A 27,638-nucleotide genomic window follows, 5' to 3' on the forward strand; every position below is an offset into this window, starting at 1 on the left:
AATATCTTATTATCTTAATTATACAAAAAAAAAAAACAAACTTAGTAATTACTAAGTTTAAGTTAATTTCGGAAATTGGGTACATTTTCTCAGCTTGCAAGAATATGAAATAATATGAATTCTTACATAAATAATGCAACTTTACTTTAAATACAAATGTCACATTAAATATTTATTTACTAAATAAAATATGTATCATTCAAGCTTATACATTTAACTGTTAATTTTGAAACTATTCATATTTCAAATAGGAAACCAAATGCCAAATAAGTTTAATTTAAAGATTAGGTTTACTTAATGTCGTGTTTTTTTTTCCACAAAGTTTTGAAGAACATGTTGGTTGATGTATATTAATGTTGTTTTAAACTTAAAAAGTAGTATTCCTAAAAAACTATTTTTTAAATGATTGAAAAAAATGTTATCACATATAGTACCCAATTTTTAAAATAAAAAAGTTTAAAAAATTATGTCACAATCTACACGCCGCCCACTAGTCGATTTCGATTTTGTTTCTTTATTAGGTTTACACCCTCAAGAAAAGATTTCGATTATGTTGTGAAGACCCTCTATATATGATTTTTTTTTCCCCATTCGCTTATTGAGCGATGTAAGATATTATAATCCATCCCTTGAAGCTCAGTGTCTCAATTGACACTCTCTTGATCGAAAATTAGACCATTTTGTCATATCCCACTTTTCATCCAAAATTATTTAATTTAGGGTTGTAATAGCATTATACACAACCCACTAGCTAACCCTGATTTTGTTTCTTTATTAGGTGTACACTCTCAAGAAAAGCTTCAATAATATGTTGTGAAATTCAGATATAGCTATCTCTTATTCACTTTTTGAGCAATTTGAGGCACTGCAAGAAAAAAAAATCAAAACTTTTTAGTGATTGTAAGAACATGAAAAAATTTGATTACATTGGCACCCACCCACCTATTTCATAAAATTATACCAATGTTAGTTTTTATTTAATTTTACTAAATTATCTTGTTAAATATATGTAAGTAATATTCACGACAAAAAGGAAGACACTTTTAGGAAAGACTACTACCTCACTATACAACCTACTTAACGCCTTGTACAAAAGAGACTCTGACTTACTCAATCTGAGTAAAACGCTTAGTCCTTGATACAAATCACGAGCCTACTAAAAAACTGTTGAAATTTTTGAAAAGTATATGCCACAGAACTCCAAATCACCTGTGAAGAAGAAAGTCTATTTTTTTCCAACCCTCTCTCATGCAAAGACAAGGAAAGAAATAATGAATACCACCGACTTCCACGTCAACCTTTGCTCCTTAAAAATAAATAAATAAATAAATAAATACAAAATTACTCGATTACAAGGCCTTTAAAAATTTAACTTTTGAAATTTATCCTCTCACCATTTTTTTTTTTTTTTACTTTATTTGAACGCCCATATTATTTTATTTTTTATTTTTATAAAAATAATATTTTTTAAAAAATTATATGTAAATACTTGAAATGATAAAAAACATTTATATAAAAAATTTATTACTTTTCAAGAAAAAAAATATAAAAATGATTATATTCACAATTTGAAGATTATTTCATCAATTTTAATCAAATATTTCAAAAAAAAAAACTTGTACTTTGCTTTAAAAAAAATTTCAACATCTTCAAATACAATAATGAGTGAAAATATATATTAAATTTGTATTCAACTCTAATTCAAATTAGATAAGTGATTGAAGCGTTGTGTTGATAAATAAAACAAAGATGTAGGTGAACATATTAATTTTTTATTTTAGAATTTATTTAATAATTTTAGAAATAAAAAAAATTATATTACTTTACCTTTTAAAATTTTCTTATCAAATTTTAAAAATAAATTACAAAATAATTTTTTTACATTAAAATACAAAGAGTAGAAGACCATCTTACCCTTTTTGTATTTTAAATAAAATGCGTGATCGGATTGCAAATTCCAATAGCATACAAGTGGTAGACTTACGGTTGTGTTGAATGAATATATTTGATTTGAGATTATAATTATTGTTAAGATCAGTTAAAACATCAAGTGGGCGTGCCGGAGTGGTTATCGGGCATGACTAGAAATCATGTGGGCTCTGCCCGCGCAGGTTCGAATCCTGCCGCCCACGGTTTTTATAAATACTTTTTGAAAGGGTGCTACAAAATATAAAAGAAAACATCCACTTTTTTTCTATTTTTAGAACTGTTGAGCAACACGGGTCAGTGGAGCAGAATACATTGGATGATGAAGTGGGTTGTTAGTAAAGTGGTGAAGGCGTTGAACTACTAATCCCTAGGTCTTCCACAAAGGTCTACCCTCTATCATACTTGTCCCTCCTGCTCTTGCCTCGAACTTGCCTTGAAAAAGACATGCTCGTTTCTTACAATTATGTTTCTTGTCAATCATCATCTGAGTGATGGGGCGGCTCATCTTACTTGTGTATGACTTATTGTGCCACGGTTTTCTAGAGACTCAAGAAAATATCATGAGATTCTGCATTTTGTTTCTCCTAAGTCAATCTTATTGATAGTTTAATTTTTTCTTTTTTCCTTTAAATTTTCCTTCAATTTCAACTAATAGTGAGATATATACAAAAAATTATTACGAAAATTGAAATCAAAGAGAAGGAAAAATATGAGATGATATGATTAAGTGGTAGAAATGTTTAATTACAGGAAGAGCTAAAGATCCCTATGATGATGGGCTCCCTACCCCACAAAGAAAATTTGAAAAGGAGACAGAAAAGGGTACACATTTTTAAAAATTGGGGGCCTACCTCTATGCCCATGTGAACCACTTGAAATTAAGATAGAAAGGAATCAAATCGCATAGGCCAAATTCTCACTGTACATAATCTGAATATAATAAAGAAGTGGTCCCAACTTTACCCCCGAGTTGAAGTTTCCACTCAGGCTCGCAGAAGACGTAAAGAAGGTGGAAACCTGTGGTGGCGGGCCCATCCATTTAATTTTCTAGAAGTACTGCTATTATGGGTTGAAAGCAACCCGTTCGCATTAGTCTAATATTTATAAATAATGATGTTCTCCTTGTCTGGGGCCTGACGCCTAAGTGTGGTGGGGGAGATGTAGATAACTAGAGATATATATTAGACAATTTAGACAGCCTCCTCCTCCCCCAGTCAGAGGGTTGGTGGAAAGTTGAAACACAGGGGAAGGGGAAATGGGTGTGTTGAAGCTTTACGTGGTGATGGTGTTGCTGTTGGTGAGTAATCTCTCCACGCAGAAAACGAGAGCTGTGGAAGGCAGGCTGCTTTCATCCTCCTCCTCCTCCTCACGACAGAGTAAGGATTCTCAAACTCTTTTCTGTCTCATCAAGGGTAGTGGTGGGCAATGGTTAGTGTGAATTAATTTAATTGGGTATATATGTATTTGTGAATAATTGACAGGGTACTGGAAGATTTTCACAACCCTGGGGATGGTATGCAAGTGCTGTGATGGCGTGGGAGGCGAATGCACAAGTACATGGAATATGTCTTGCTCTAACCTCCAATGTTCACCCTGGAAATCACACTGATTTCTCTGTACAGTTTCTAGTTTTCCTTGCTGTTGTACATGTATCTTGGGATTTATACCAATTAATATGAGATGCAGCAGGTTGTCGCCCGTAGCCCATGTTTTAGTTTCTGAATTTTGGGTTGAAAACACGATGTTTTTACTAAAAATTTAACATGAAGAAAAGCAAAGAAAGCTTGAGCTTTCATTTGATTGGGGCTCTGGTTCGCCTGCTCGGAGGCTGCCATTAGAGTCTGAGCTCTTAACATCTGGTCTGGTAGATGCTTTTAATTGCTTACCCAGTGGTCCTCCAATGAAATGACCTGCTGGTCTGCTGATTTTGAAAGGGATGAATGTTTGTGGAAGATTTTTTGCTATAGGAAAATATATTATTTTTTGTTAAACAAAACATGTATCCAAACACCCCCAAGCTCTTTTTCTGATTCATAATTAAATACTAATTGGTAACTAAATACCAGGCCTATTTTTGAAAATAAAAAATAAAAAATCAACCTTGAAAGAAAATTGATTTTTTTTTATTATTGTGAAGAAAAATATATATATAATAATTATTTATTTATTTTCTATATAAAATAATTAATATAAGTGAAATAAATTTGAAGTTATATATAAAAATAATGTATTGAATTTAAATTTACGTCTTATTTTACCTCTTTTTTTTCTTCTCTTTTTTCCTTTATTTTTTCTCAAAATTTCAAAAGCAAACATAATCTAAGTCACTGTGCCTAAAAACTCTACTGAAAAGGTAAAAGACTGTATCCATATGGTGAAAAAAAAAATTAAATATTTTTCTCATTTTAAAATGCTTCATAAAAAATATCTCCAAAAAAATTGTGAAAATTATTATTTTCACTCAAACATTTGTCAAAAAAATATTATATAAAAAAATATTTCTCAAACATGTCTTTAAAAACAGTTTCATCCTTTTATGGAATAAAATTCCATTTTTTAAAACATCATAAGATACTTCAAATTTATTGTTAATTTAAAACAATTTTTCATAAAAATTGTTTTTAATAAAAAAAATGTAGATTTTTTTTTAAAATTATAATAAATATATAAAATATTTTATTTAGGATATTTTCTTAAAACCAAAGTTATTTTTATTAAAATATTAAACTAGTCAAATCCCTTTAATTTTCTTCTCTTTTATCTCTTTACTTTTTAAATAAAAATTTTATCTTGTGGGGAGGTCATGTTTTGTCATATGAAAGCTTAAAGTCCCATTTAGCAACTGTTTTTTAAAAACAATTTTCTATTCTCACTAAAAAAAAAATATATAGAAAAACAAATTTGACAATTAAAAACTTGTTTTTATTTTCTATTTTTAAAAACGATTTTTGAAAGCTATTTTAAAAGATAATTATATAAACATGTACATTAAAAATAAAACACTAAATATAAAAATTATTTTTAAACGCATTTTAAAAAACATTAAAAATGGATTAAAAACATTTTATATTCATAAATGTATTTTCGTTTTACAAAACATTAAAAAACTATTCTCAAAAATTGTTTTTAAAATTATTTTTGAATACCGTTACCAAATAGGGTTTAAATATTTTACTATATATGTCAACTTAAACCCGATACAAATAATAATCATATAAAAAACATAAATCCAAATATTAGCTAATTATTAAACATATAATATATCGTGTAACTTGTTTAATAATAAAGTTATTTCATTTAATAATTAGATTGAGTTATGTTTTATATAAGTTTATATGATTAATATCTCAATCAAATAAATTTCTAATTCAATTAACTTATTTATTTATTTAAAAATAAATTTAAAATAAATAAGTTAAACAGTTTAAAATTATTAAGGTAAATAAGTGTAATAATTAAATGGGTTGATTTATGTTACGAAAGTTGATTAAAAAGCTATTTATTTATTAAAAAAAGTTGTACAAGTCAATGCAAATTTGACCTAAATCGACAAAAAAAAACATGTTAAATTTGATTTGTATCGTGTCAAATCGTATCAAACTTTTTCACCTTTACTTTACACCCGTTAAACTTTAATTGAAACCGAACCCCTTTTCCTTAGACTTCCCTTTACTCTTGGTTTAGGTGTTCTTTCCTTTTCTTTTCTCATCTTTCATTTTCATAGATTTTCCTTTTTCTTTCTTGTCATTTTCTTAAATTTCATATTATTGTTTTTGCCCCTTAAATTTCATGTATCCACCCTTGGAGTTTCATAATATTTTTTTTTATGCCTTGGTGTGCAACATGAACTTTGGGACTCCTTCCTGATTGGCAACAGAAACATTAAATTTTATTAAACTTTTTAGGAAATTTATACAAAAATGTATCATGAATTATATAAAAATAAATAAATATCTTAAAATTAAGGAAAATAAATATTATTTTTTATATTAAAATTTTAAATATATTAATATTTTATTGCTTTTAATTTTTAGAAATACTAATTGAAGTGGATTCTTTCTTCTTATATTTTTTTTTTATGCACTTGATTATGAATATATACATATGGTAAAAATATTTTTTGACAAAGACTTAATATAAAATATTAAATTAATCATTTTTTTTAGAATGGGAATTCGAGAAGGTTGAAGTTTCTTCTTTTCAGACTAAATTTTTTGTTTGTTTAACAATTTCAACCATGATTGTGTTGTTCATATAAAAATTTATATATATTATATTCTAAAAACATTTTCTCTAATATTTTTGAATTGACTAAAGGGATGATAAATAGAAAAAAAATAATTAAAATAAGAGTGGGTTTTAAGGGTTGGACACAAAATCATTAGACTTTTAAAAGAAGACTTAAACAAAAGTTATCTTAATTGGCAACTGTAGAGCTGGGGCACCACCTTCTGGAACAGGGCGGAGGATCAAAACTGTACTCTAATTCTGATGGCACATGGGCGGTTTTTGGAATTTAGTCATTTCTTTCACACCTTAACGTTAATTTCAAGCCATGTTGGTCGACGGGTTTGTCTTTATTTGGGGCCACTTAATATGTGATAATTTAGATTAAATTTAATAACAAAAGATGAGTGATATTAGTCTTCCTTAATTGCTGAAAAGTTGAAACAACTATGCAATGGATCAAATGATGTCATGCGGCTTCAGAATATATTCTTTTTAATTTGTATGAACAGTTGAGTTGATAGTTATTTTCTTATTGGACCAGCCAGGCTCCAGCTGTTGTCTCTGCGTAGTGGGCTTAGGCGGTCAAATTTAGGCCTCGAAGTGCCAGCAGATTATTCCTTTGGCCCGACTTTCAGTAGGCCCACGTGACCGTGTCCACAGAATGAGAGTGAGAGGCACGTGGAATGCTAAACATGACATATCAGGTATTAGTCAATTTGTAGGCCCAGGCCCAGGCCCAGGATATGCACTCCAAAACAAAAACGACAAATTGAAACAAGTGCTGTCGTCTCTAATCTTTGTTGCCAAGGCATGACACGCCAATACCAACCGCCTTGTATTTATTATTTTTGCATAATTTTTATGAGTGATGTTAAATATACCTATCTTTGCCCTCTCCATTCTTACTTTTCTCTTTTTATGTTTTTTTTGAATGGAAAAGGTGTAAAGAGAGATAAAGAAAGTATATTTAATAGCAACTATTATTAAAATTAAATTTGTACATATTGGAGGATCCAAAACCTTGTAGAAGCTGCTATATATACCAGTTGAAACTTGGCCATGCACAGTAAGCCTAGTAAGCATCCACACTTGGGGTTTAGCCTATTCTACTAGATGTTGTCTACGTCAGGCTGACCATATTACTCCTTCATGTATGCAGTCCTTACACCTCTCCCCAATTAGCTCTCCAAACAACACTTGACACTCTAAATCAGAGTTTTTGTCAATTATGAGAGGATTGCGGACCACTCCTCCTAACCACAAAAATTGCATTGTGAATCAAAGCTCCCATGTGCAATAACCCATGTCTATCACTGTTTGGCTAGTTAGTGTGCCAAAGAGAGACTATAAAAGTAAGACTAGGTAGCAGAGACGAAAATCAACCCTTTCTTCTTCATTACCTGTCATTCTTCTTTTCCTAAAACTTGACTTCGCCATTGGAGGGTTCCTATGATCTATTTGGGTTTCCTTCTGCTTAATTCTGTATGCTTATTTCAAGATATTTTCAAAAAATTTATAGTGCATTTCTATACCTAGTTAGACAAAAGCAGAGTGTCAACACCCTTAAAAAAACGTGTGCATGATGGGGAACAAATCATTGTGGGATTTATGAAAAGATTCAAGCAAATCGTCCTCTAAATGGAGTCATGTAACATAGATAATCTCATGCAAACATTCAATAGGTGTATCATGCCCAACTCCTTTTTTTTTTAATCAGTCTTGAAAAAGCCACCGAAAACCATGTATTTTGTGATGCCAACGAGTACATCATCTTGGAAGATGACTTGTGGCTACCCCAACAATACTTTATTTTGACCTCCAATCACCACCTACAACTTCTTCGTGGTAGAGTCAATACTAGCCTTGGTAGCTAGAAATAGAAAGTTGCATCCAAAATTGTATAAGCTACCATGGTGTTTACTTCACTTAATCTTCCTTATGCCTACTTACTCTCAATTATCTAAAGTACACCCTAATTCAAGTGGCTAAACCCCATGCATAGTGATCCTTGGCAAGAAGACCACATAATAGTGCTTCTACTTGTACTTCTCAATCGAAAGATTGGTCAATGTCCCACATCTCACAAAGTATGTGCATGATACTGACTAAATGCCACAACATTGGTAACTTCCAATGCAACACTTAATGAGGTTTGCATACTATACATACATTTTATTCATGGTGACTCGACAAATTCACATAGATACTCGCAATGGTGGAAACACTCCATGCTCTAAAGCACCACCATGGTCGACTGCATCAACGTTGTCTAGTATTATTTTACCTAGGAAGTTTGTAGTCAATTGACTATCCTATCACCTTTTGGAGACAAATTTACATCATATGTCAAGATGCTTTGATACTAACATTAAGTATCTCAAACTTTGATATATGTAGGATACTTATCAATCATGAGATCTTAGCTAATTTGCTCCATGTCTTCACTAACTACAAGATGGGCCATCCCCTAATTGTTGATGGCAAAATTCCCCTGCTACAATAGTAGTCACCAGCAACGGAATCTCGATCAACGCATAATAGTAATTCCTCCTTCCTCCTGCAAAAAGATGTTCGGACAGGATGTCTGGACACACCCTCCGATGGTTTTGTTAGTCATGGCTCAAGAGATTAAGTTATCAGGCTTTTTCAGGGATAGTTAGCCTACCTTCCTCCTTGTGTGAAGACCCTTTTATATAGTGTCAGAAAGTATGGTCTCGTTGTGCTAGCTGGTCCCATTGTCATGATTGCGGCTCATAAGGTGGCAAAGTAATCATGACATTTCTAGTGCCAGGTGGCGGCTGCCACTTCAATTATGACATTAAATATCGGGGATGTGTCAGACACTTTGATAAGATTTAGGAATATCTTGCCTCTTTAAATATCGGGAATGTGTCAGGCACTCTGATAAGATTTGGGAATATCCTGTCGAGCTTATCTTGCATTGAAGATGAATGACAGTTCAGGAGACTTGGTCGTCAATTATTATCTGAGTTTGCTTTTTGATTGTGGGCGGAAATGGATCCGGCGAATTGCGAGTGTCTGACAAGCTAAGTTGTCCGGGGAATCTGAAATGGCGGCTGCGGATGTTCTCCGGGTACGCGCTATCAGAGTATCCAGACATGCCTGACCGGGGAAGTTGAATCGTCCTCCTCTCCCATCCGGCGGAAGGCGGATCCAAATGTGAGATATCCGGATGAGGTGGAACGTTGGCCGGATAGAATGGCGGCTGTGAGACATCCGGGTGGAATGAGCGATACCACGTGTCGCAAGGGGGACGTCCGCGTGTCCTAGGGAGAGGAAGCCACGTGACGCTTTTTAGGAAGGATCCCACACTAATAATGTTAGAAAGCTCGAGGAGAGTACTTATTAACTTTAGCAGTGTTAGGATAAAACCCTTAAAATCATGACCTAATGTAACAATAAATATTTTATTTATTTATAATATTTACATTGAGAAATATCCAAAAAAGCATTTTGGGAATTAGTTTGATTCTATCTCTGTTCGTTGCATTTAAAGAAAAGAAAGATCCCAAAGAATCGATTTTTTTTTTAGTTGTTGAGGTTTCGGTTTCTTACCTATCCTATTCATGCATTATACTTTTAAAACTTTAGGTCTATAACATCACTTGCATTGTACATGACTAGGGTGCATAATGAGTTACATGGAAAATCTAAATCTGAGGTTCCTTATAAATAGATGAGTTGTTCGTAACTAGTTCATAAACTTAGGCAATCTTTTTTAGGTTGGAGTGTAATATCTCCCAATTAAAATAATAACTTGTCTTGATCATTAGGATAAGGTTCCCATGGTGAGTGCACTATTGTGTATGATTAACATTGACAGGACTTATGGTGAGTTATAACATTAGTTCTTGAGTACTCATAACTTCACTAAGCTACTATATTAATGGTTTCTCAACCGTGAGAGAAAACTGAGCTAGTATTAAGATATTCAATGACTTTGATATACACATGAAACCTTGAGGTAGTTATATATTATCTATAGATTGAGTCACTATTGATTAAGACATGTGAAAATAGGTATTTTTTAAAATAAATACCATGATGTCTCATGAGTTTGAGTCAATGTGTTCTTTGGGTGGTCTTAAGGATTTATGATAAGGAAACCTATGACCATAGTAATTACTTAAGTAGAATTTGACATGTGTTATTGGAAAATTGGAGTATGTTGATTGATCACATAATATGATGATTTGAGACTCAAGAATGGTAAAAGTAATCTTAAGAGGTTGATAGTATTCATCTTGTTAGATTACAAATACCAATTCATAAGAAGCTTAATACAGTAAATAGTAGGTTAAGGACTTGAGTTCAATATTTCATTTTAATATCATAAAATATTAGAGTGCAATTGATTCTATGTAGTGAGATATTAAGTTAACTTCATAATTAGATTTTGAGGGAGTCATTATTTTCCTATGGGTTCTAATAGTCTTCACTCAAGCCCACATTCCTTAGTGACACATTATTTAAAGGATATTTGGATTATTTGTTCATATATGTGTATAAAGGTGCTTTAGTAAATATGTAAGATTGCACAAGATTTTATGAATGATTTTTTTGGATTAAACTAATTACTTAATTGAAGCCAATGAGACTAATCAATTAATTAGGACCCAGTGAGCCAATTTGAGTGACCTAAGTTCAAGATGAGCTTAAGTCACTTAAGCACACAAGGAAACCCTATATGAACTCTATTAGGGGTTTAAGACTTTAAAGCTTTTTATTTAGTCTTCTAGAGAGATGAACTCTAGTTTTCATCCCTTTTAAAGGGGAATTCACTTTTTTCGCATGTCAAGATTCAAGAAAGAGACATTAGGTAGAAGATCCATTAGGTTTCTAGATGTGCATCGTCTCTTCATTTACTAGAAAAAATATAGAAACATCTAGATTGTAGGTATTGTTCCTAATCTCGATATCTAACTTTTAAAATATATTTGTGCTTCTGTTGTGTAAATCTAGAGAAGCATAGGATAGTTTTTGTGTACACCCTAGAAATCCAAGGCTTGAGATGGTTTATGTAACCATTCCTACAAATGGATCTACTACTACTTTCCTAGGGAGATTGTCTTCTCCATTTTAGATGTCCTCATCATTCTAATAGTATGATTCTCAATAATGGCTGACTTGTTTTTGTACAATGCAGTGTTATGGCAAACCTAGATACATAAGATGAAGTTCATCCTATCCACATACCATTAAAAGATTAGTTATATGACCAACTAGGGGAAAATTGACCTTTTTGAAAGCCAACATGTAGTGAGACAATGTCATCGAGTGACCCTTGAGCGTCCAAAAAAATCAAGTAAAGAATGGATTGGATACTTTAATTGATTGGACTAAATAACAATTATGGAATGGGCCCCATGCAAAGGAAAATGAATTAGAGTCCCCTATGGTAGACAACTCTAATTGTTTGATTTGTTCAATGATAGGAGAAAGCCAAGGGTCACACAAGTGACAACCTTAAGGGGATGACATAAACCTAAAATCTAAAGAGATTTAAAGGCTTTGATCTAGCAAAATTACAGGAGATGAGAATTGAGGGTAGAGAACAAAAGGGCTATGAAGTAGATTTGCTTTATCATCTAACAATGACAAGAACCACCTTAGGGGATTTTTGACCTAACAACAACAAAAAATTCCCACTAAAAACCCTAGATATATTATGGACGAGGGGACATAAAGGAAAAAAAGTAAAGACTAGAGGAGAAAATGAAACTGGAATGAAAAAAAACTAGAAACCTATCGAAATAAAGAAGTGATGACAACTTAAAAAACAACTTTAGCAATGTTTTAAGGAGTAAAAATGCAATAGCAAAGAACCTAAAAGCAAGAAATAAAGTGTGAAAAGCAAACCAAATACGAAAAAACACACCTTTAAATACCATGAGTAGGCATGTTGCTGCCAATACTAATGTTGCCTTTAAGAGATGATTGGTGAACATGAAACCCCGTGACCATGATGATAATGCCACATGTCCTCCACCTACCACCAAGTTAAAATAAAAAATTAAAACTATACATGGGCTAATTTTTATTACCTGACAACACTTCTCCAAAGTACTTGAGTAGAAAGAGGAGAATGAGGTAGGATTAGGGGTTTGGGGGGGTGGGGGTTTAAATTAGAGGATCTAAAATTATGTAGGAGTGTTGACACTTGACCATATAGAGCAAGACCAACAAGCAGTTGCATGCAAAGTTCAATTAATCTATTATACGTTGTCCACATCTAACCAACCATGTTACCTTTTCGTGCATATTGTCCTTATTTTTTCTCCCTTTATTCACCATTGAAATGGCATGCCACACTCCAAACTCCCATTAGGATTTTCTATGCATTTTGAGAATGTTGTTAGGCAATCCCCAAGGTAGAAAGCTGCATTGCTATTAAAAAACAAACACATACATTACACGTGCCTACTCATGTATATCAATCTCACTCTAATCAATGCATAGGAGAGAGATCATAAAATAAGACCAGGTAGCAAAGATGATATGTGAACCCTTGCGTAAAACTTGATTTGGTTCTCATTGAAGGATTCCTAGGATCCATTGGGTCTTTTTTTTGTTGCAAGGGTGTCCATCGTCTAAGCTAGCCACATTAGAGCTGTATCAACAGATATGAATTGCTTTTCTTAATGATAATAATAATAATAATAACAATAATAACAAGTAGTGAAGATGATATGTGAATCCTTGCGGAAAATTTGATTTGGTTGTCATTAAAGGATTCTTCGGATGCATTGGGTCTTCTTTGTTGCAAGGGTGTTCACCGTCTAAGCTAACCATATTGGAGTTGTATCAACACATACGAATTGTTTTTCTTAATAATAATAATAAAAATCTATTATTATTATTACTGTTATTATTATGTATAAGCCTAGCTACGCTACGTAAATGTATTTTGTCGGTACCTATTGAAAAAGCACCATCAATTAAGTGGCACCCTATATACATTTTTAGATTTCAGTATTTGTACTTAGTCTTTTGTTTATACTCTTGTGTCTTGGTCTCATTCATTTTTACCTTCATTCAATGGCTTAAATCTCACCATAATATTGAACAACTTGGATCTTTTACTCGATAGGTACCATTATGATACCTTAAATTTTCCTTTATATATATGCATAGGAATTACACCAATTATAATTTTGATTTGTCAGCTTCTTGTTTTATGACTTTAATTTGAGCCGTGAATCCTATTTTGGAGATGGAAATACCCACATTAAGAGTAGACATGATTCTAGCACTAAATAAATTGACGAATGAGTATTGTCCATCGATAATGGAAATTATAATTTTAAGAATATAAGCCAACACATCTTCAAATTGGGTTTCAACTATTAATAAAACAATCATATTTCTTTTACCTAAAGAAGAAGTTGATTTGGCAACTCTTTTCAAAAGGCTAAGTGCAAATAAAAAACATCTCTTAGATAAGTTTTGTCACCAAGTGGTCTTCTTAATAGAAGAGACATTTTGAGGATAAGCTTGTGCTTGTTTGGAGGAATCACTATATTTATAGATAGAGTTTACTCACTTGGGACACTGGGAATCTACAAATATTTGTTGGATAGTAAGTGTACCTTTACTTGTGCTCTCCACTCTTCATAACATAACAAGAGGAATCCAATTTTTTATTTGTATGGTTGATAGTGAAAATGTTGATGATTGAAGTGTGATATGTTTAAATCTGGGGCCTAGGGCTTGACCTGTCCACTGGCGATGGTGGGCATAGAGGTTGGAAAGATAAGATAATAAATTAAGTATTTAAGATTAATTAAAGAGTGGATAGAGAGAGACAAGCCTGAGGATGAGGAAACATGAGGTGTCAAATAGGCGGAGGGACAAAAATTTCAAGACTTCACACCGAATACTAGTGATCAAGGTCTCCATATACGGTAGGAGTTTCATATCTATTGGAAAAAAGGAAGGGGAAAAAAATTGAAATTAAAGCAAATGCGGCGACCATGGTGGTGATCCACATTTGGAGTAGGGCTAGTTGCCAAAAATGGGGCTTCTAAAGTCATCTAGGCATCAACTTGGAAATTTCCATGGATGGAGAGTCATAGGCAGAAGAGATGAGATCTGGTGGGGGATGAGGAGTGGGGATTGAGGGAGTGTGACACTCCATGTGGCTTAAAGTAGGACACACGTAGAGCATGCGGCGACCCACAGTGGCAGTCCTTATATGACTGCACCTGCCCACGTGGACCCTCATTGTCTTTTGTGACCTCCCTGCCGGCACTTAACCTTGTGGACCCTCTTCACTCTCTTCATCTGCCTCGGCCCCATTTTTCTGTAAAAACACAAATGCATTTCACACACAACTTAACGTGTCCTGTCTCCTTCTAATTTTATAATGCGTTGCAGTCTCCAAATAAGTTGCCGTGGCCTATTGTACTGCATCTGATTTTCCAATTAAAAAGAAAGAGGGAAAAAAAGGGAAAGCCATGTTTGCTACGACAAGATTGAAAGATAAGATGAGGTAGCCTTTCTCCACGGTGCTTATATCCAAAGAAAGGAAGAGAGAGAGAGAGGAGAGAGAAAGGTCTCCCCATAAACATATGTGTTGAACAGAGACAGTGATGGGCTAGTGAAAAATAGGAGGGTTGCTTTTATCCATTAGGAAGTCGTGGCAGAAAAGGTTGGAACTTTGGAGCTGACCCCACATGGGCAGTCAATAATTTTTACGTGGCAATAATCTGCTAATCTCTCAACCGTTTGGAGAGGGAGAAGGAGAAGCAGAGAGCCGAAAAAGATTAGAGAGAGAGAGAGAATTAAGACAGAGTAAGAGAGAAAGCTAGGGAGTTTATTAAGTGTTTTCTTGTTTTTTATTTTTCCATTTTCTTTTTCAAGCTTATAAATCGGTAAGAGGACGATTTGGTTTTCTCTTAGTATGATGCGATCTTCACGTGTCTTTCTCTCTTTCTCTGTTTGTTCTGCTTCTTTCTTTGTTTTTGTATTTTATATCTGAAGTCTGCAGTTTGTGTTTGTTTCTATGCAAAATCTTTATCGGCGTTCTCTTTCTTTTTGAGCAATCTGTGACGGTGGTTGTTGGCTATATCTATCAGTCTATTGGGGCATTCTCCATTCTCTAGTCTTGAGAGAGAGATAGAAATGGAAGGAAAAAAGCGAGCGGGTTCATCATCGTCTTCCTCTTTCGCTACCGATCTTTTTGGTTCCAAGGAGTCTTCTTACCCGTCTCCGTCTTCCACGGGTATCTTCGCCTCTATCTTTTCGACTTCTTCCAAGGTATATATTAGTGCCGTCTTCAATCATTTCTCTGTTTCTTTCTCTTCCAATTCTTTGTTTCTCTCATGGATTCTTTCCTTTTCTATTGATTGCCCAGTCCAATTCGAATTTTCTTTTCATTTAATGTCAATGGGTTTCTGCATTTTGTACCATTCGTCTGAATTTTAGCTGAGTTCTTTTAAAGTTTTGCACAGTTCCAAGGGTTTTTTTCTCTATTGGGTGATGATATTTCTTAATGTTTAAAGTTTTTGTTTTATAGTTTGGAAAATCCTTGTTGGTTGCGTATTGTCAACTTTATATGGGCTTTGGAAGTCCACCAAATTAGATGAACACCCTTGAGAGCAGTGAGGAATTTTTTGCAAACCAGGGGTTCAGTTCAAGTTAAGATGTTTTCAGTGGATAAAGAACAACAAGCAATTATAATACTTGTTTCGGGTATCATAAAGAAGTACTCTAGAAGGGACAGCTCTGTTTCATCTTCTACATTCTGTTTCTTTTCTGCTTTGTTATACCAAAGGTGTCTAAAGTTCTATTTCCCTATGTTGTTCGTTGTAGCAGGCCCTGAGATTTCTTTTATTGATGGTTTTTTCCAGGTGTTAGGGAGGGAATCTTTGCGCCCTGACCTGACCAAGAAAAAGCAAGATTCTGGCAATGAAGTTTGGAACGCCAAACCAGGGACTACAGGTTCGTGAAGAAACATAGTAATAACATACCAAAGGATAGTAGTTGTGGTTCGTATTGTGCAGCTATAATTGTGTTTGAGTTACCATAATTGCAAGTCATGATTAAGAGAAAATCTCATGGCATAAACCCTTTTTAACGAAGGACAAATTATAAAAGCTGCTGTCATCCCATCTCAATAAACAATTAAAAAACTTCAATACATTGTTTGGGAGTTTTAGATGAGAATTATTTATTTGCATACTTTTTAAGTTTGCACTTGTATTTTTTAATCACTCTTTTTGGTTAAAACTTGAATTTTTGTCTAACTCTAATGTCTTTAAATCTTTCCTGTCATCTTTTCAGAAAATGCCTTGCAACAGAGTGAAGGCGAGAGTCAGAGTATATCAAACAGAGACACAGGTTCCTTTTACCAGGAACAAAGAGTACAACCATGTCACCTGAGCTCCTCAATCTACTATGGTGGTCAAGACATCTACTTTCATCCCCAGAACTCCCAGAGCTCTGGAATGCCCTCCATGGTTAGTGTATTTTATCATACATTTGTGGATCATTTCATTGTGCAGAACTAGCTAAATTTTGAAAGGGTCTGCAAATGCATTGCACGAGTCAATAAGTGGATATTTTTCTGTTGAATTTACCAGTGATTCAGTTTTTGAGGAGCCCTTGGGATGTTTACCAGGATTCAAAGATCTTTTGGTTTGATGAAATAGTCATCATGTGTATTATATAGAGAAAATCATTGAGCCCCCATCTCAAATGCTTTTCATTGAAGGATTACATTCCTTCTTAGGCAAGAGAGGAGAAATAAGATTTCCGCTAGGCTAGAGGGAGATTGACAGGAAGAATATTTTTAACGTCCAATGAGCATTACTATATATTTTAGTAGATAAGTTTCTTCAAATTCAAAATTTTGCTAACATGTTTGGTGATCTCATCAGTTAAAGAAAGATTCAGGAGAAGATGATACTGGCAGTGCTTCAAGAGGAAATTGGTGGCAGGGTGTGTGTTACTATGACTGCATCTAAGTTATATGATGAGGCAATATGATTGACCTTTTGTACTGTTCTAACATCTTCATTTTCCTTAATTTTTATTTTTGCAGGGTCTCTCTATTACTAAAAAGCTGATGCACCCAGGTATGTGAATCGGTGCCTGAAGTACATGATTGCTCCAGTTACACACACACACTCTTTTAAATGGTTTCACTTTCTCAGTTTTTCAGATTCAATAAAGTTAAGAGGTCATATACCTGAGTATATCATCCATGGATAATTTCTTGATGGTTTTCATGGACCTATAACAAGCTGGATGAATAAAAGGTTATCTGCCATCACTGTACCTTTCATCTGGATTTTTTAGATATTTATAATTGGAAGAAGTTGGCAAATTACTCTGATTTCTAAAATTAGAAATTAACTTTAAAGGTGTGTTCTAGCGTTTCTCTGCAAATTTCCAGAAGTTCTGAAAATGGGAAATTAAATGTCATAAAAACTCCTTTCCCCTGTAAATCCATAATGGTGCTTTAACTTGAATTAAGTAGTAAGCTGATTCATTGGGTTGCAAGTATTTGCTTGTTTATTCTGTATCTGCTTCATTCTTAATTAATCAAGTTGTTCTTATTTCATGCTATGCAGGAGGTCATGAACATAGGGTAGCAGTTTCATCTGCATTGTAATATGAAGATAGATGATCATGGTATCAGTCAGCTAATTGCCGGAATGCTGGTTGTTACTTTCCTCCAGCCAGATAACAAAATCTTTATATTTACTGGATAGTTATATGCACCTTCTTTTTCGGTCTTTTGTTTACCATGAAGGATGTTGTACGCTTTTCTTTTTTACTGTAAAGAATGTTTGTTGCAGTGCTTGCATTTACCATGGGCTATAGCTGACTGGTTGAGTACTTTGAATTTCAGATTACTTTTTAGTGTCTTGTGTGTATAGTTGAACTCTTTACCCTGTTGTTCTATTTTAATTGTGGATGGATATGTATGTTGTAGGACAGAGGGACCCCACAAAATTAAATGGGACCTTTGTAATTCCCATGACATACTCAGGATGGCCTTCTGGCCTTCCTTTCAGAGTTACTCAGGCTATCTTTGTTTTCTTACTCATCACCTAACCTTTTATGCCTTGGCTTCCTGTTATCAATCTGTCTTGATGTATTGAGGGGCACTGGTTATTTTCCTTGAATATCCCCTATTTGATTTATTTTATTCCGTAGAATGTTTGCTTGATTTTCAATTTTTCCCAGGGTGTAACCAATTTTCGTCCCCTTGTTGAGGAACAATGATATACCTAGAGACAGTTTCTGGAAACATGTCAGACATGAAGTTTGATGTTTCTCAAACAGTCAAACCCTCCAGTCTGAGATTCCTAGACAGTCCTCCTTTTCCCTACTGAAAACACCATTATAATGGAATGCGATACCACCTATTAGACACTACTGAATCATATCTTCAATGGGGAGTGGTCCAACAAGTACTGTTATTTTTTATATCAACTGCTGTCTGTCTCAGAATTGTCGAGTTTGCATTCCTTATCTAAGCTTTAGATTCCAAGTATGGGTTATTCCCTGTCCACTAGGTCACCCACCAATTGGAACAGTCCCTATCTATGAGTAGAGCCTGATGGTTTAGATATGGTGGTTAACAAGATTGGCCTGCGCAGACCAACACAGTGTCCACATATCAAGTGAATCTCGGTCAAATGCATTAGTTTTTTTGTGGTGGCCCCCGCATGTGGGTCTGCCACTTCTACTCTGTTTAACCACGCATCTTAACTCTTTAAGTAATGTGCTCATCACCATATTGCATTAATATTATTTTGGGTAGATGCATACAGACTGCTAGCTTTTATTGGGTGAAGCCTGCTAGCTTACAAGTACCATAGTAGAGTCATGGGTCTTCAGTTGTACGTGTATCCCATCAAGGAAGCGTATAAGCTGCAAAACCAGCAATAAATTAGGAGGGAAGCGACGAAAGACAAGCAGAAACATATGAGGGGAGAGCATAGACATAAAGGAGTAGCAAACTCACCTCCACACTTGAAACCTACTGGACGATCAGCAAAATTGCATCTCTCGGGGATGGTTATTGCAATTTCAGGATTGACTCCAGAAAACTTGGCCATGTTGGAAAGCACAACAGCGCAGAGGCAGCTTGGGTTCTGGATTATTTTCTTCACCTGAAGGCAGCAGCTGCTAGAAACAGCAGCGTTCTTGTCGCTGGCCGCCGTTGCGCAAGGAATCAACTTCAAAGCCTGGCTATCTGGGGAAGATTTTCCACAGGCCCCTGCCCCATCAACCTTTTCCAAACTGGAAAGGCTGATAACCAAAAGCAATCCCACAAGGAAGATGAAGCTCTTTGGATACTCCATTGCACAACTCATTCCCCCAGTCTCACCTGGTTTTATAGGGCAGCCAGGGCTCCAAAACTGCTTGCACTCCAACCCACTAATAGTCTTAATAGTAGGTACTATAACATTATCGCACCACTCAACTACTTTAAAGTCTGCAAGCACGCGTAGCCTACTTTATGCCCATAGACGAGGAAATATCCCCTGCCTCCCTGATGCTAAGTCGCTACCCCAATGTGGTTTATCTTAGGCAAACTTTAGAAGTTTGATAAATTATTCTAGTAAAAAGAATAATGATATCATTCTTATAATTGAAAACTTTCCTTTTTACGGAAAAGTTTTTCGGTTCTTCGATTAGAAAATATCACGTAATAAAGAAAGTTTCATTATTTTGTATTTGCCATTTTTTATATTTTTGTCTTTGTTTACACGAGTTTTATTTCTTTATACTTTTATTTAATATTTCAATTTTACTCACATATTGTAATGATTTAAATTTTGAGTTCTACATTTAATTGAACCTTTTTTATATTAAAGCTTTTTATCTTTGGTATAAAAGTGCTTTGTAATTTTTTTATTGTGAGTGCATGTTAGAGAATCCTTGTTATCATAGTTGCTTGCCTATGCAAACGTCTAGAAAATCCTTGTTGTCACGGTCACTAGTTTTGACCCTCACAATGAATGTGCTTGTTGTGGCCATACTAAATTTCTTGGAGTAAAAGTTAGGGCACTTCATAGGCCTTTCTTTTCTTACCTTGAGAAAAGGCTTTGAATTTATAGCAAATATCATAAATAAAACAATTGCAAGGTTCATGGAGTTAGAATATTGATTTAACTTATTCTTCATTTATTTGAAATAATTGTTGTTGGAAACGTTCTTTTTATTATCTTTCTTATATTTCATGGATGGTTACACGTATAACGATATTACATGTGGAATTTTTAGGATAATCATAAGGCATTTGCAAACTTTTTTAGCTAAATGTCAAATAGGGGAACAGGGTTTTATTATTGTGTTCTTTTCTATGATCAGGTAATGATATAGGGGGGTGCCTCTTGATAGGTAGTACCGAAAGGATCTCCTTCTTAGCACAGTATCAAGTTGAGTTGCATTCTTTTAGAGGCACCTAGGTAGCACATACCTAATTTTGGTATCACCAGTTGTTGAATAAGAATTTTACTACTATGCACTGCTACTTTAAAATACTAAAGCTATGAAATATTTACAATATTATACCTTTACTAGAATAATGGAATAGAAGATGTTGACTTCATTGACTAATCATGAAGACAAGGCACTTAAAATAAAGGTCTAATTGATGACATGTTGGATATTGGAACAATAATGAATGCTTTCAGTCTTTTAATTACTGAAATACCAAAACAACAATCGCTAACTTCATTGAATAATGATACTTTGGATAATAGAATAATAGTTTCTACCATTCGTCTTCCACTAAGATTTTAACGAAATGATGATATAAAATTCAGTAGCTTCATAATGATGGTAGACGCCAGACGAGGTTAGAAAATTGGTAGTGTACTAATAATACTAGAAGAATAAATGGATACAGAAGACCGTCATCATCCACAACAAAAAAGGCAAAAATAAAGCTACGGAGCTAATTAATTAAATTAATGTGATGTATTGACAATACTTCTCTAGATGTCTCCCAAATTCTCGAACTTTCTATCTTACACTGATGTTGCTATTGATAAAATTTTTATCCCTCTTAGTGGATGATTTTGCTAGATCCTTGTCGACTCATGCACTGTGTCTCCTTAAAAAAATCATAATTATTGCTCATTTTCCAAATTAACTCATCAATTATCACACATTTATCTCGTCAAGTCCTCTTCAATTCTCTCCGACTACTTACCTATGTCACCCTGTAGATTTTCTCCAACTGAGTTCTCCACGTCACGTCCTCAAATCTGCCAATTTTCCATCTGACTGGAATGCTTCTTTCTTAATTTTATTTTATTTTTATTTTTTTCAATTATGGTGCCTGCCGCTTTATTTTTGATCCAGCTGTATGCCTTGTAGTGTGCCACCCAGGCTTCATGTACCCTGGTGTAAAAGGTTTCGGCCATGCTCCAACAAGCCACATTTTTGTATCTTGAAGAAACCATGGTGGGCACGGCATTAGTAACCCTCCATATTCGTTGACGGACGAGAAGGCATGCCGTCAACCATGTAAATCATAAGCAATCTAATTAATAGGGCAGAACTTGATTAATTTCAGCACTTCAACAACCTTAGCTACCCATGAAATGATTGATTCCCCGTGGGTCGCTGGCTCTTGAATGGTGTTGGAGATCATAATTTTATAGGCAGTGCGTGCCAAAATACAGTAAATCTAATTCATCACATTTGTTGCCTGAAATTTGAATTTGGATGAAGACTCTTGGGACTGAGCCCACCAAAGATTGTAGGGCGAATGAACACTGAAATGTCACTGAATAGGTGCTTTCCCTTTTTCCAGTTAGAAATAAGCAGTCATGGCGCTTGGTAGTGGTAATGAATGTCATTAATCAACCTAAAGTTGGGTTCTGGAGGAATTATTTATTTATTTAAGTGGAAAAATAGTCCTTTTGAGTAGCAATATTTTATAGTTTGGTAAAAGGTTTTAATTAGATATGACAACGGAGCGGATTCGGGATGGGTTACCCTCATTCCAATCCCGTCCCCTTTATTTGAAACAATTTTCATCCCTGCCCCATTTAAAAAATTAAATAGGGAAGGGTGGAGCGGGTATGATAAATTCACATACTCGACCTATTTTTTTTTTTTTTAATTTTAATTTTTTTTAAAAATTACTTTAAAATTTTTTAATTATATTAAAATAAATATATTTTATAAATAATTAAATTATTATATTTTTTTACAACTTATTTTATTAAAAATATTTTATTATTATCTATATATTAAAAATAATAAAATAAAAATTAAATTAAATTAATTTTAAATTATAAATTAAATTTTATACATAATCGGGGTGAAGCAATAGCCGAACCCGCCCCGGGTTTTAAAAAAAAATTTTAAACCCGTTTATTAAAATTAAATACCGTCCCATTAAGGGCGGGGAGGGGCGGATACCCGAAAAGACACGCCCATTGCCATCCCTAATTTTAATGTGATAAAAGTCATTAGGAAAGTAAGATGGGCAAACAAAGGGAGAGTGTCTCCAGAATCTAGGTTGACTGAACTTGAATAAAATAACTAGTCTTATACTCCGACGGTTGATGTGTTCATACTTCATGTAACATGCCTCGGAGGCAATGATTTTAGCTTTGGTACAAGTCACCAGGATGGTTTTCCCTATTTTCTCTGTCGTTATGGGTGTGTTTAGATGACTTATAACAAATGTTCAGAACGACTTCCAAAATGGGCATTTGGTCTAGTGGTATGATTCTCGCTTAGGGTGCGAGAGGTCCCGAGTTCAATTCTCGGAATGCCCCACTTTTCGTTTAGTTTTTAACAATTTTCAGGGAAAAATGCTGGAGGACATTGCCTGCAACACCTCTTCTTTCCCTATGACCAAGCTGAAGTCACCTCCTTTGATTTATATCAGTTGCAGAAGTATACTTGAAGGAAGAAACGACTTAGTTCTGTTTTTTGTAATTATATCAAAGCTGATTTGGTTCCAACTAGGTGCAAGCTCATAACAATGTACGTGGAAGGCCCATGACGAAAACCATTTGGCAATCCAATTTTACAACAAAATTAAATAATTTGATTAATTTTTCCACTCCCCAGTACATTTTGTATATCTACGTAAAGCATACATAAATGGGTTCGGCGAGAGACCAAATCTCAGAATTAGTTCAAGAGGGCAAACCTCCAGCATTCTCATCCTTCTACAACCGAGCCATGTCTTAGAGAGCTGACCCCTTCTTTTCTACGCTCAAAAAATTCTGATCCAGTTTGATGAGCCGATGCATCTTGAACCGTATTTGAAATTGATTCCAATCCCTCAATAGGTTTGCCACAGCCTCTTTCCTTTGTATCAATACTAAGATAATCCGTCAAGACCTTTTTCACGCCAAACCCTCGATGCAGAAGATTGCAGTCATTGATGAATGGTGATCTGTCTCCATTAGCAGGGCTAACCAACTGCCCAGGGGAAAAGCTTGGTGTGGTGAAAGCTGTCTTATATGGAGTGTTTGGGACAGGCACCGAGTATGGAATTGAAACACCCTTGTGAGCCATCACACCGACTTTAGAGATTGACAACAGTTGATCTGAATGCTTCGTCAAGTCATCCACATAGAGCACATCGTCAATTCGAGCGACAATATTAGATGCTAAGCTCTCTAAAACTCTGGAGTAGCTTTCTAAAATGGATTTCCCGACATCCTAAATAAATGTTAAATTTAATTAATTGAGTATTAGATAGAAAATGAAATGCAATAATAGAACAAAAATACTCAGTGGCTTAAAGTGAACCTTGTTATACTGAATTTTGCTCATATCTAAGGTTGTTTGTGGGAGACCAGGGAACCGCTGCTTCATGCAATGCAAGAGGCTTTCTGCTCTTTCTGCAAGCAATTCTCTCTTGTCAGCATCAACCATCAGATCCTTGACAATTTCCCAAGATGACCGTGAAGTGGACCGACTTGTATTACTAATGGGTTTTGAATTGGTTTTCCGACGCCACACATAGACTGAGGCTTCCACTCTGTTGGCAATCTCTAAGGCCTGATGTTCAGAGGACAAGTCAAGACAGGCGAGCAGATATTCCGGGGAAAACTGATCTGATGTAACGTATCGATGAATAAGATCACCCAAGCTTGATTTTCCATTCTGAAACCAAGTACAAGCAAAATATCATCAAAGGTGTCTTTTGATTAAGTTCATCCAAAAATCTAGCAACAGATGTTTTTTGGTATCACAAAACTCCTGTGCTTCGCAGCATTTTAATACCTTTGGAAGAACTTCCAAGTATGACTCTGGGATTTCCATTTCAGCTAACGCCGTGCTATTGATTGCCATGGCAGCTTTCAGTATTTGATTTGTGCAATCACGCTTGTGTTGCAATTGCTTTCTTGAATTTTCATGGAGGCCACCAGGTGGTACTCGAGGCACCGGTAGCCACCACTTTTCCTCTTGGCGCTGAAGGGGCCTTCGGAAAGAGGATGACCCATCCGTATCTGGGGCTAGAATCCCCTGATCAACATACCAGAACTCCGTATCTTCAAAACTATCTAATACTTCCTGAAAAATAGTCTTCTAGTTAGAATGACATCATGAATCTAGAAGCAGTCTACTAGGAAATGAGTTTTAGTGAACCTTACAAGTAGCATGTTATCTAATTTACGCAGAGCTGGGAGATTAATGTAAAGATCTGATCGGGGTCTGCAAGTCATGACCTGAATCATATCAAAGGAAGTGTAACAAACACAAAAAATTAGTCATCCATTCAACATCATAGTCAATTGATGTTTCATTAGATTTTCCAGCATTTCATTTATAAACAGCGGAGTGATTTGGGCGAAGTGAATGCATATACGGTTTAATTCAGCCAAATTTGCAAGGGATTCAAGTCAATGCAGGTGTAGATTATATCGGACAAAGGTTTGTTATTTAGGGTTTTTGGTACAATTAACACAGCAAACTGAAAGGGGATGCACTTTGAAAACTAAATGGAAACAGATTTTACCTCGAGCTACAAAGGTTTGTTATTTAGGGTTTTTGGTACAATTAACACAGCAAACTGAAAGGGGATGCACTTTGAAAACTAAATGGAAACAGATTTTACCTCGAGCTTGCTCCCATCAGGGAAAGTCTGCCAAGAGGGTATTAACTCAACAATGTGATCACTAACGCAAAGAAGCCATTCCATCTCTCTTCGCCACATAGCCTTCTTCTCTGCAGGTAAAGGTTCCAATCGCCAAAGTTGCCCAAACAGGGTAGCTGGAAATCGGGAAAAGAAAGAGCAGTAACTATTAGAAGGAAAAAAGCCAATGTTGTAAATTTATAATTCCCATCATCCAAACACTTCAAAAAATAAACACATAGCATACCACATAGATTAGTAATGGCATTGGAGATAGCCAGTGCTGTGCACACCCCGTTTCCACACCCTGACATGTCTTCTCCAAGCAGCAATTTCGAAAATCTTTCCTTCATCATCTCAATATCTGCCCAAACCCCAGAATCAAATTGTCAAACATATGTCACGAAATTTAATAAAGAGAAGAAACAAGACATACCCGAAATTGTTGAACCTTGTTTCTCTAATTTCATCTCATCTGAATGGGGTTTCTCTGCGCCATCAGGATCACCAGAACTGAGAGAATGTGATGACTCTTGTTTCTGAACAGACCAATCCAATGGAAGTGGCGAAGATGATTCCTCAGAACTGCTGTGACTCTGCTCCTCGTTAGCCGTTGCCTCCGAAGTCAGAGAATCAGAGCTCGAACTACACTCGCGACCCTCTTCCTCAAGCAAACTTCCAAAAGTCTCGATTCCACCCCCACTGTCACCGAATCCATTTTCCCTCTCTTCAACCTTTTCACCCTTCTCTATAAAACCCTCCATTTCAGTCGCCCCTTCGACAAACCCAGGCGAATCACAAAAGACAGAGTTGTTCACCACCATGCCAGAAAAACGAATCCTCCTCACACAAAACCCATTAGAAAACTGCCCTCTGCAACACAAATTTCGAAGATATTTCGACACCCAGAAACGACCCAATACGAGAAACGCAGTAGACTTATTGGAACTCTTCGGCTTCACGGATGGCAAACAGAGGGCATGCCGTCGCGGGAGTTGGGGTACTTCTGTCCGTTGGTGTTGGGTGAAAGCTTTATCCATAAGGTTTCTGCTTGAACCATGTCTGGCTCTGAGGGGGGCAAAAACGGAAATGCAGAAAGATTGGTGGATATATCGTAGAGGAACATTATCATATATAGAAGTTTACAGAAGGGCAGTGAAGCTGGTATGCATGATTACTGAAGCCTGCTGAGACACATGATAGCGCGTACTGTGTAGGAGATTGTGGGAGAGAAGGAGCGCCCTCTTCTTCTCATTAATATTTCTACACTCTCTATGCCCTTGCTTTTGCTTTTGTTTCAACAAGCTCCCACACCTCATTGGGTATTAAATATTATGCTTTGGTTCAAATTAAATTTAATAATAAAGTAAGCTCATGGGAGTCGTGTAAGAGACGAATCTATCGATTACGTCCACCAATTAATCCTTAGTCCTTACTGCTTTTCTACTGCTATACCTCAATTGCCCTTATTCTTCAAATTATATAACATTTTGTTTGATAATAATGTAGCATTTTATTGCCACATTTTTTCTTTTTAATGGTTGGTACTTGCTTACATTTAATGACTGAATATTCAATAACAAATTGAAATTTGAGGAAATAAATAAATAAAACTTCTAGGTTAGTCAGACTGGAGATTTGTGGGTTCTTTGGCAATCGCGAATGTAACCTAAAAAGGATGTTTTGTTTTTAGAGGCAAAGTAGGGAATCCAAAGAAGGGCAGGCCAGCGCCTGTTTAAATTAAAGGGGATGGAGATGTTTCACGACAAAAATGAAAAATCGGATCTTTTTTTAAATAAAAAATAAAATGAAATTGAAGGGGATAAGTGTTTTAGGGTCCTAGAAGCAAAGTACAGTTTCATCTGTCCTGTAGAACCTCATCTAATAAAAGTGGAACACCTATGGCTTCCTCCTTGGAATTGGAATCTGAGCTCGAAACCACATGAATTGGAGCCAAAAGAAGTTGGCGACGAATTAACTTCTTTGAGGGCATTTTGGCCACACAACGGATTCTACAAGGATGCTTCTTTGTTTTATCAACCTAATGTTAAATTTCCTCATATAAATGTTCCTTAAGAATTCATATTACATGCCATTAAAGAAGCATGAAAGGAGAAAAGAGCCTTTCTTATGTTTTAAGAATACTAATTGCAGTCACGTTTTAGAGCCAATGTGGCTCGTAAGAAGTAATAAATAAAGCATAATGGCAACAATGTCCAAAAGGACTTAATATGGGATTTCTATCTTAACTAACGCTAACAAAGAGTAGCGGTTGAAATGATATGATAAAAAACAGTAGCTCCCAACCATCTACTTGGCCACTTAGTTTTGTAACTTTCCTTGTAAGTCTCTATGTCCTCTACCACTTCCGATTCCTCTC

At 35.1% G+C, this 27,638-nt stretch overlaps 3 protein-coding genes, 1 long non-coding RNA gene and 2 other non-coding genes across 15 annotated transcripts; 4 read left to right on the forward strand and 2 right to left on the reverse strand.

Moving 5' to 3' along the window:
* Window positions 1-2,050: 2,050 nt before the first annotated feature.
* On the forward strand, window positions 2,051-2,132 carry TRNAS-AGA (transfer RNA serine (anticodon AGA)). The gene has a single exon. It is a non-coding gene; the product is annotated as a tRNA-Ser (tRNA).
* Window positions 2,133-2,639: 507 nt separating this feature from the next.
* On the forward strand, window positions 2,640-3,631 carry LOC100257942 (uncharacterized). The gene is made up of 2 exons (XR_786514.2): window positions 2,640-3,305; window positions 3,411-3,631. It is a non-coding gene; the product is annotated as an uncharacterized LOC100257942 (long non-coding RNA).
* Window positions 3,632-14,497: 10,866 nt separating this feature from the next.
* On the forward strand, window positions 14,498-18,062 carry LOC100252790 (uncharacterized). 10 transcript variants are annotated; one of them, XR_009466425.1, is made up of 8 exons: window positions 14,498-14,671; window positions 15,258-15,438; window positions 16,032-16,122; window positions 16,465-16,640; window positions 17,061-17,121; window positions 17,225-17,258; window positions 17,337-17,441; window positions 17,757-18,062. XR_009466425.1 is itself a non-coding variant. In XM_059739137.1 (7 exons), the coding sequence occupies exons 1-6, from the start codon at window positions 14,637-14,639 to the stop codon at window positions 17,239-17,241; spliced, it is 561 nt and encodes a 186-aa protein (XP_059595120.1). In that variant the 5' UTR covers window positions 14,498-14,636; the 3' UTR covers window positions 17,242-17,258; window positions 17,337-18,062. The 10 variants fall into 10 exon arrangements, 5 of the variants coding, with proteins under 5 accessions (XP_059595120.1, XP_059595119.1, XP_010654231.1 ...); XR_009466427.1 differs by lacking the exon at window positions 14,498-14,671 and adding an exon at window positions 14,692-15,080; XR_786513.3 differs by lacking the exon at window positions 14,498-14,671 and adding an exon at window positions 14,747-15,053.
* An 844-nt stretch (window positions 18,063-18,906) lies between these two features.
* Window positions 18,907-20,031, reverse strand: LOC100240776 (uncharacterized). The gene is made up of 2 exons (XM_002272835.5): window positions 19,160-20,031; window positions 18,907-19,065 (listed from the first exon to the last, which is right to left on the reverse strand). The coding sequence occupies exons 1-2, from the start codon at window positions 19,509-19,511 to the stop codon at window positions 19,049-19,051; spliced, it is 369 nt and encodes a 122-aa protein (XP_002272871.2). The 5' UTR covers window positions 19,512-20,031; the 3' UTR covers window positions 18,907-19,048.
* Window positions 20,032-22,868: 2,837 nt separating this feature from the next.
* TRNAP-AGG (transfer RNA proline (anticodon AGG)) lies at window positions 22,869-22,940 on the forward strand. The gene has a single exon. It is a non-coding gene; the product is annotated as a tRNA-Pro (tRNA).
* A 252-nt stretch (window positions 22,941-23,192) lies between these two features.
* LOC100263038 (rop guanine nucleotide exchange factor 7) lies at window positions 23,193-26,577 on the reverse strand. The gene is made up of 7 exons (XM_002272874.5): window positions 25,695-26,577; window positions 25,506-25,622; window positions 25,241-25,395; window positions 24,777-24,851; window positions 24,406-24,696; window positions 23,929-24,285; window positions 23,193-23,838 (listed from the first exon to the last, which is right to left on the reverse strand). The coding sequence occupies exons 1-7, from the start codon at window positions 26,296-26,298 to the stop codon at window positions 23,332-23,334; spliced, it is 2,106 nt and encodes a 701-aa protein (XP_002272910.2). The 5' UTR covers window positions 26,299-26,577; the 3' UTR covers window positions 23,193-23,331.
* Window positions 26,578-27,638: the final 1,061 nt, after the last annotated feature.

Source organism: Vitis vinifera, chromosome 8 (genome assembly GCF_030704535.1).
Source record: "Vitis vinifera cultivar Pinot Noir 40024 chromosome 8, ASM3070453v1".
Classification (NCBI taxonomy): domain Eukaryota; kingdom Viridiplantae; phylum Streptophyta; class Magnoliopsida; order Vitales; family Vitaceae; genus Vitis; species Vitis vinifera.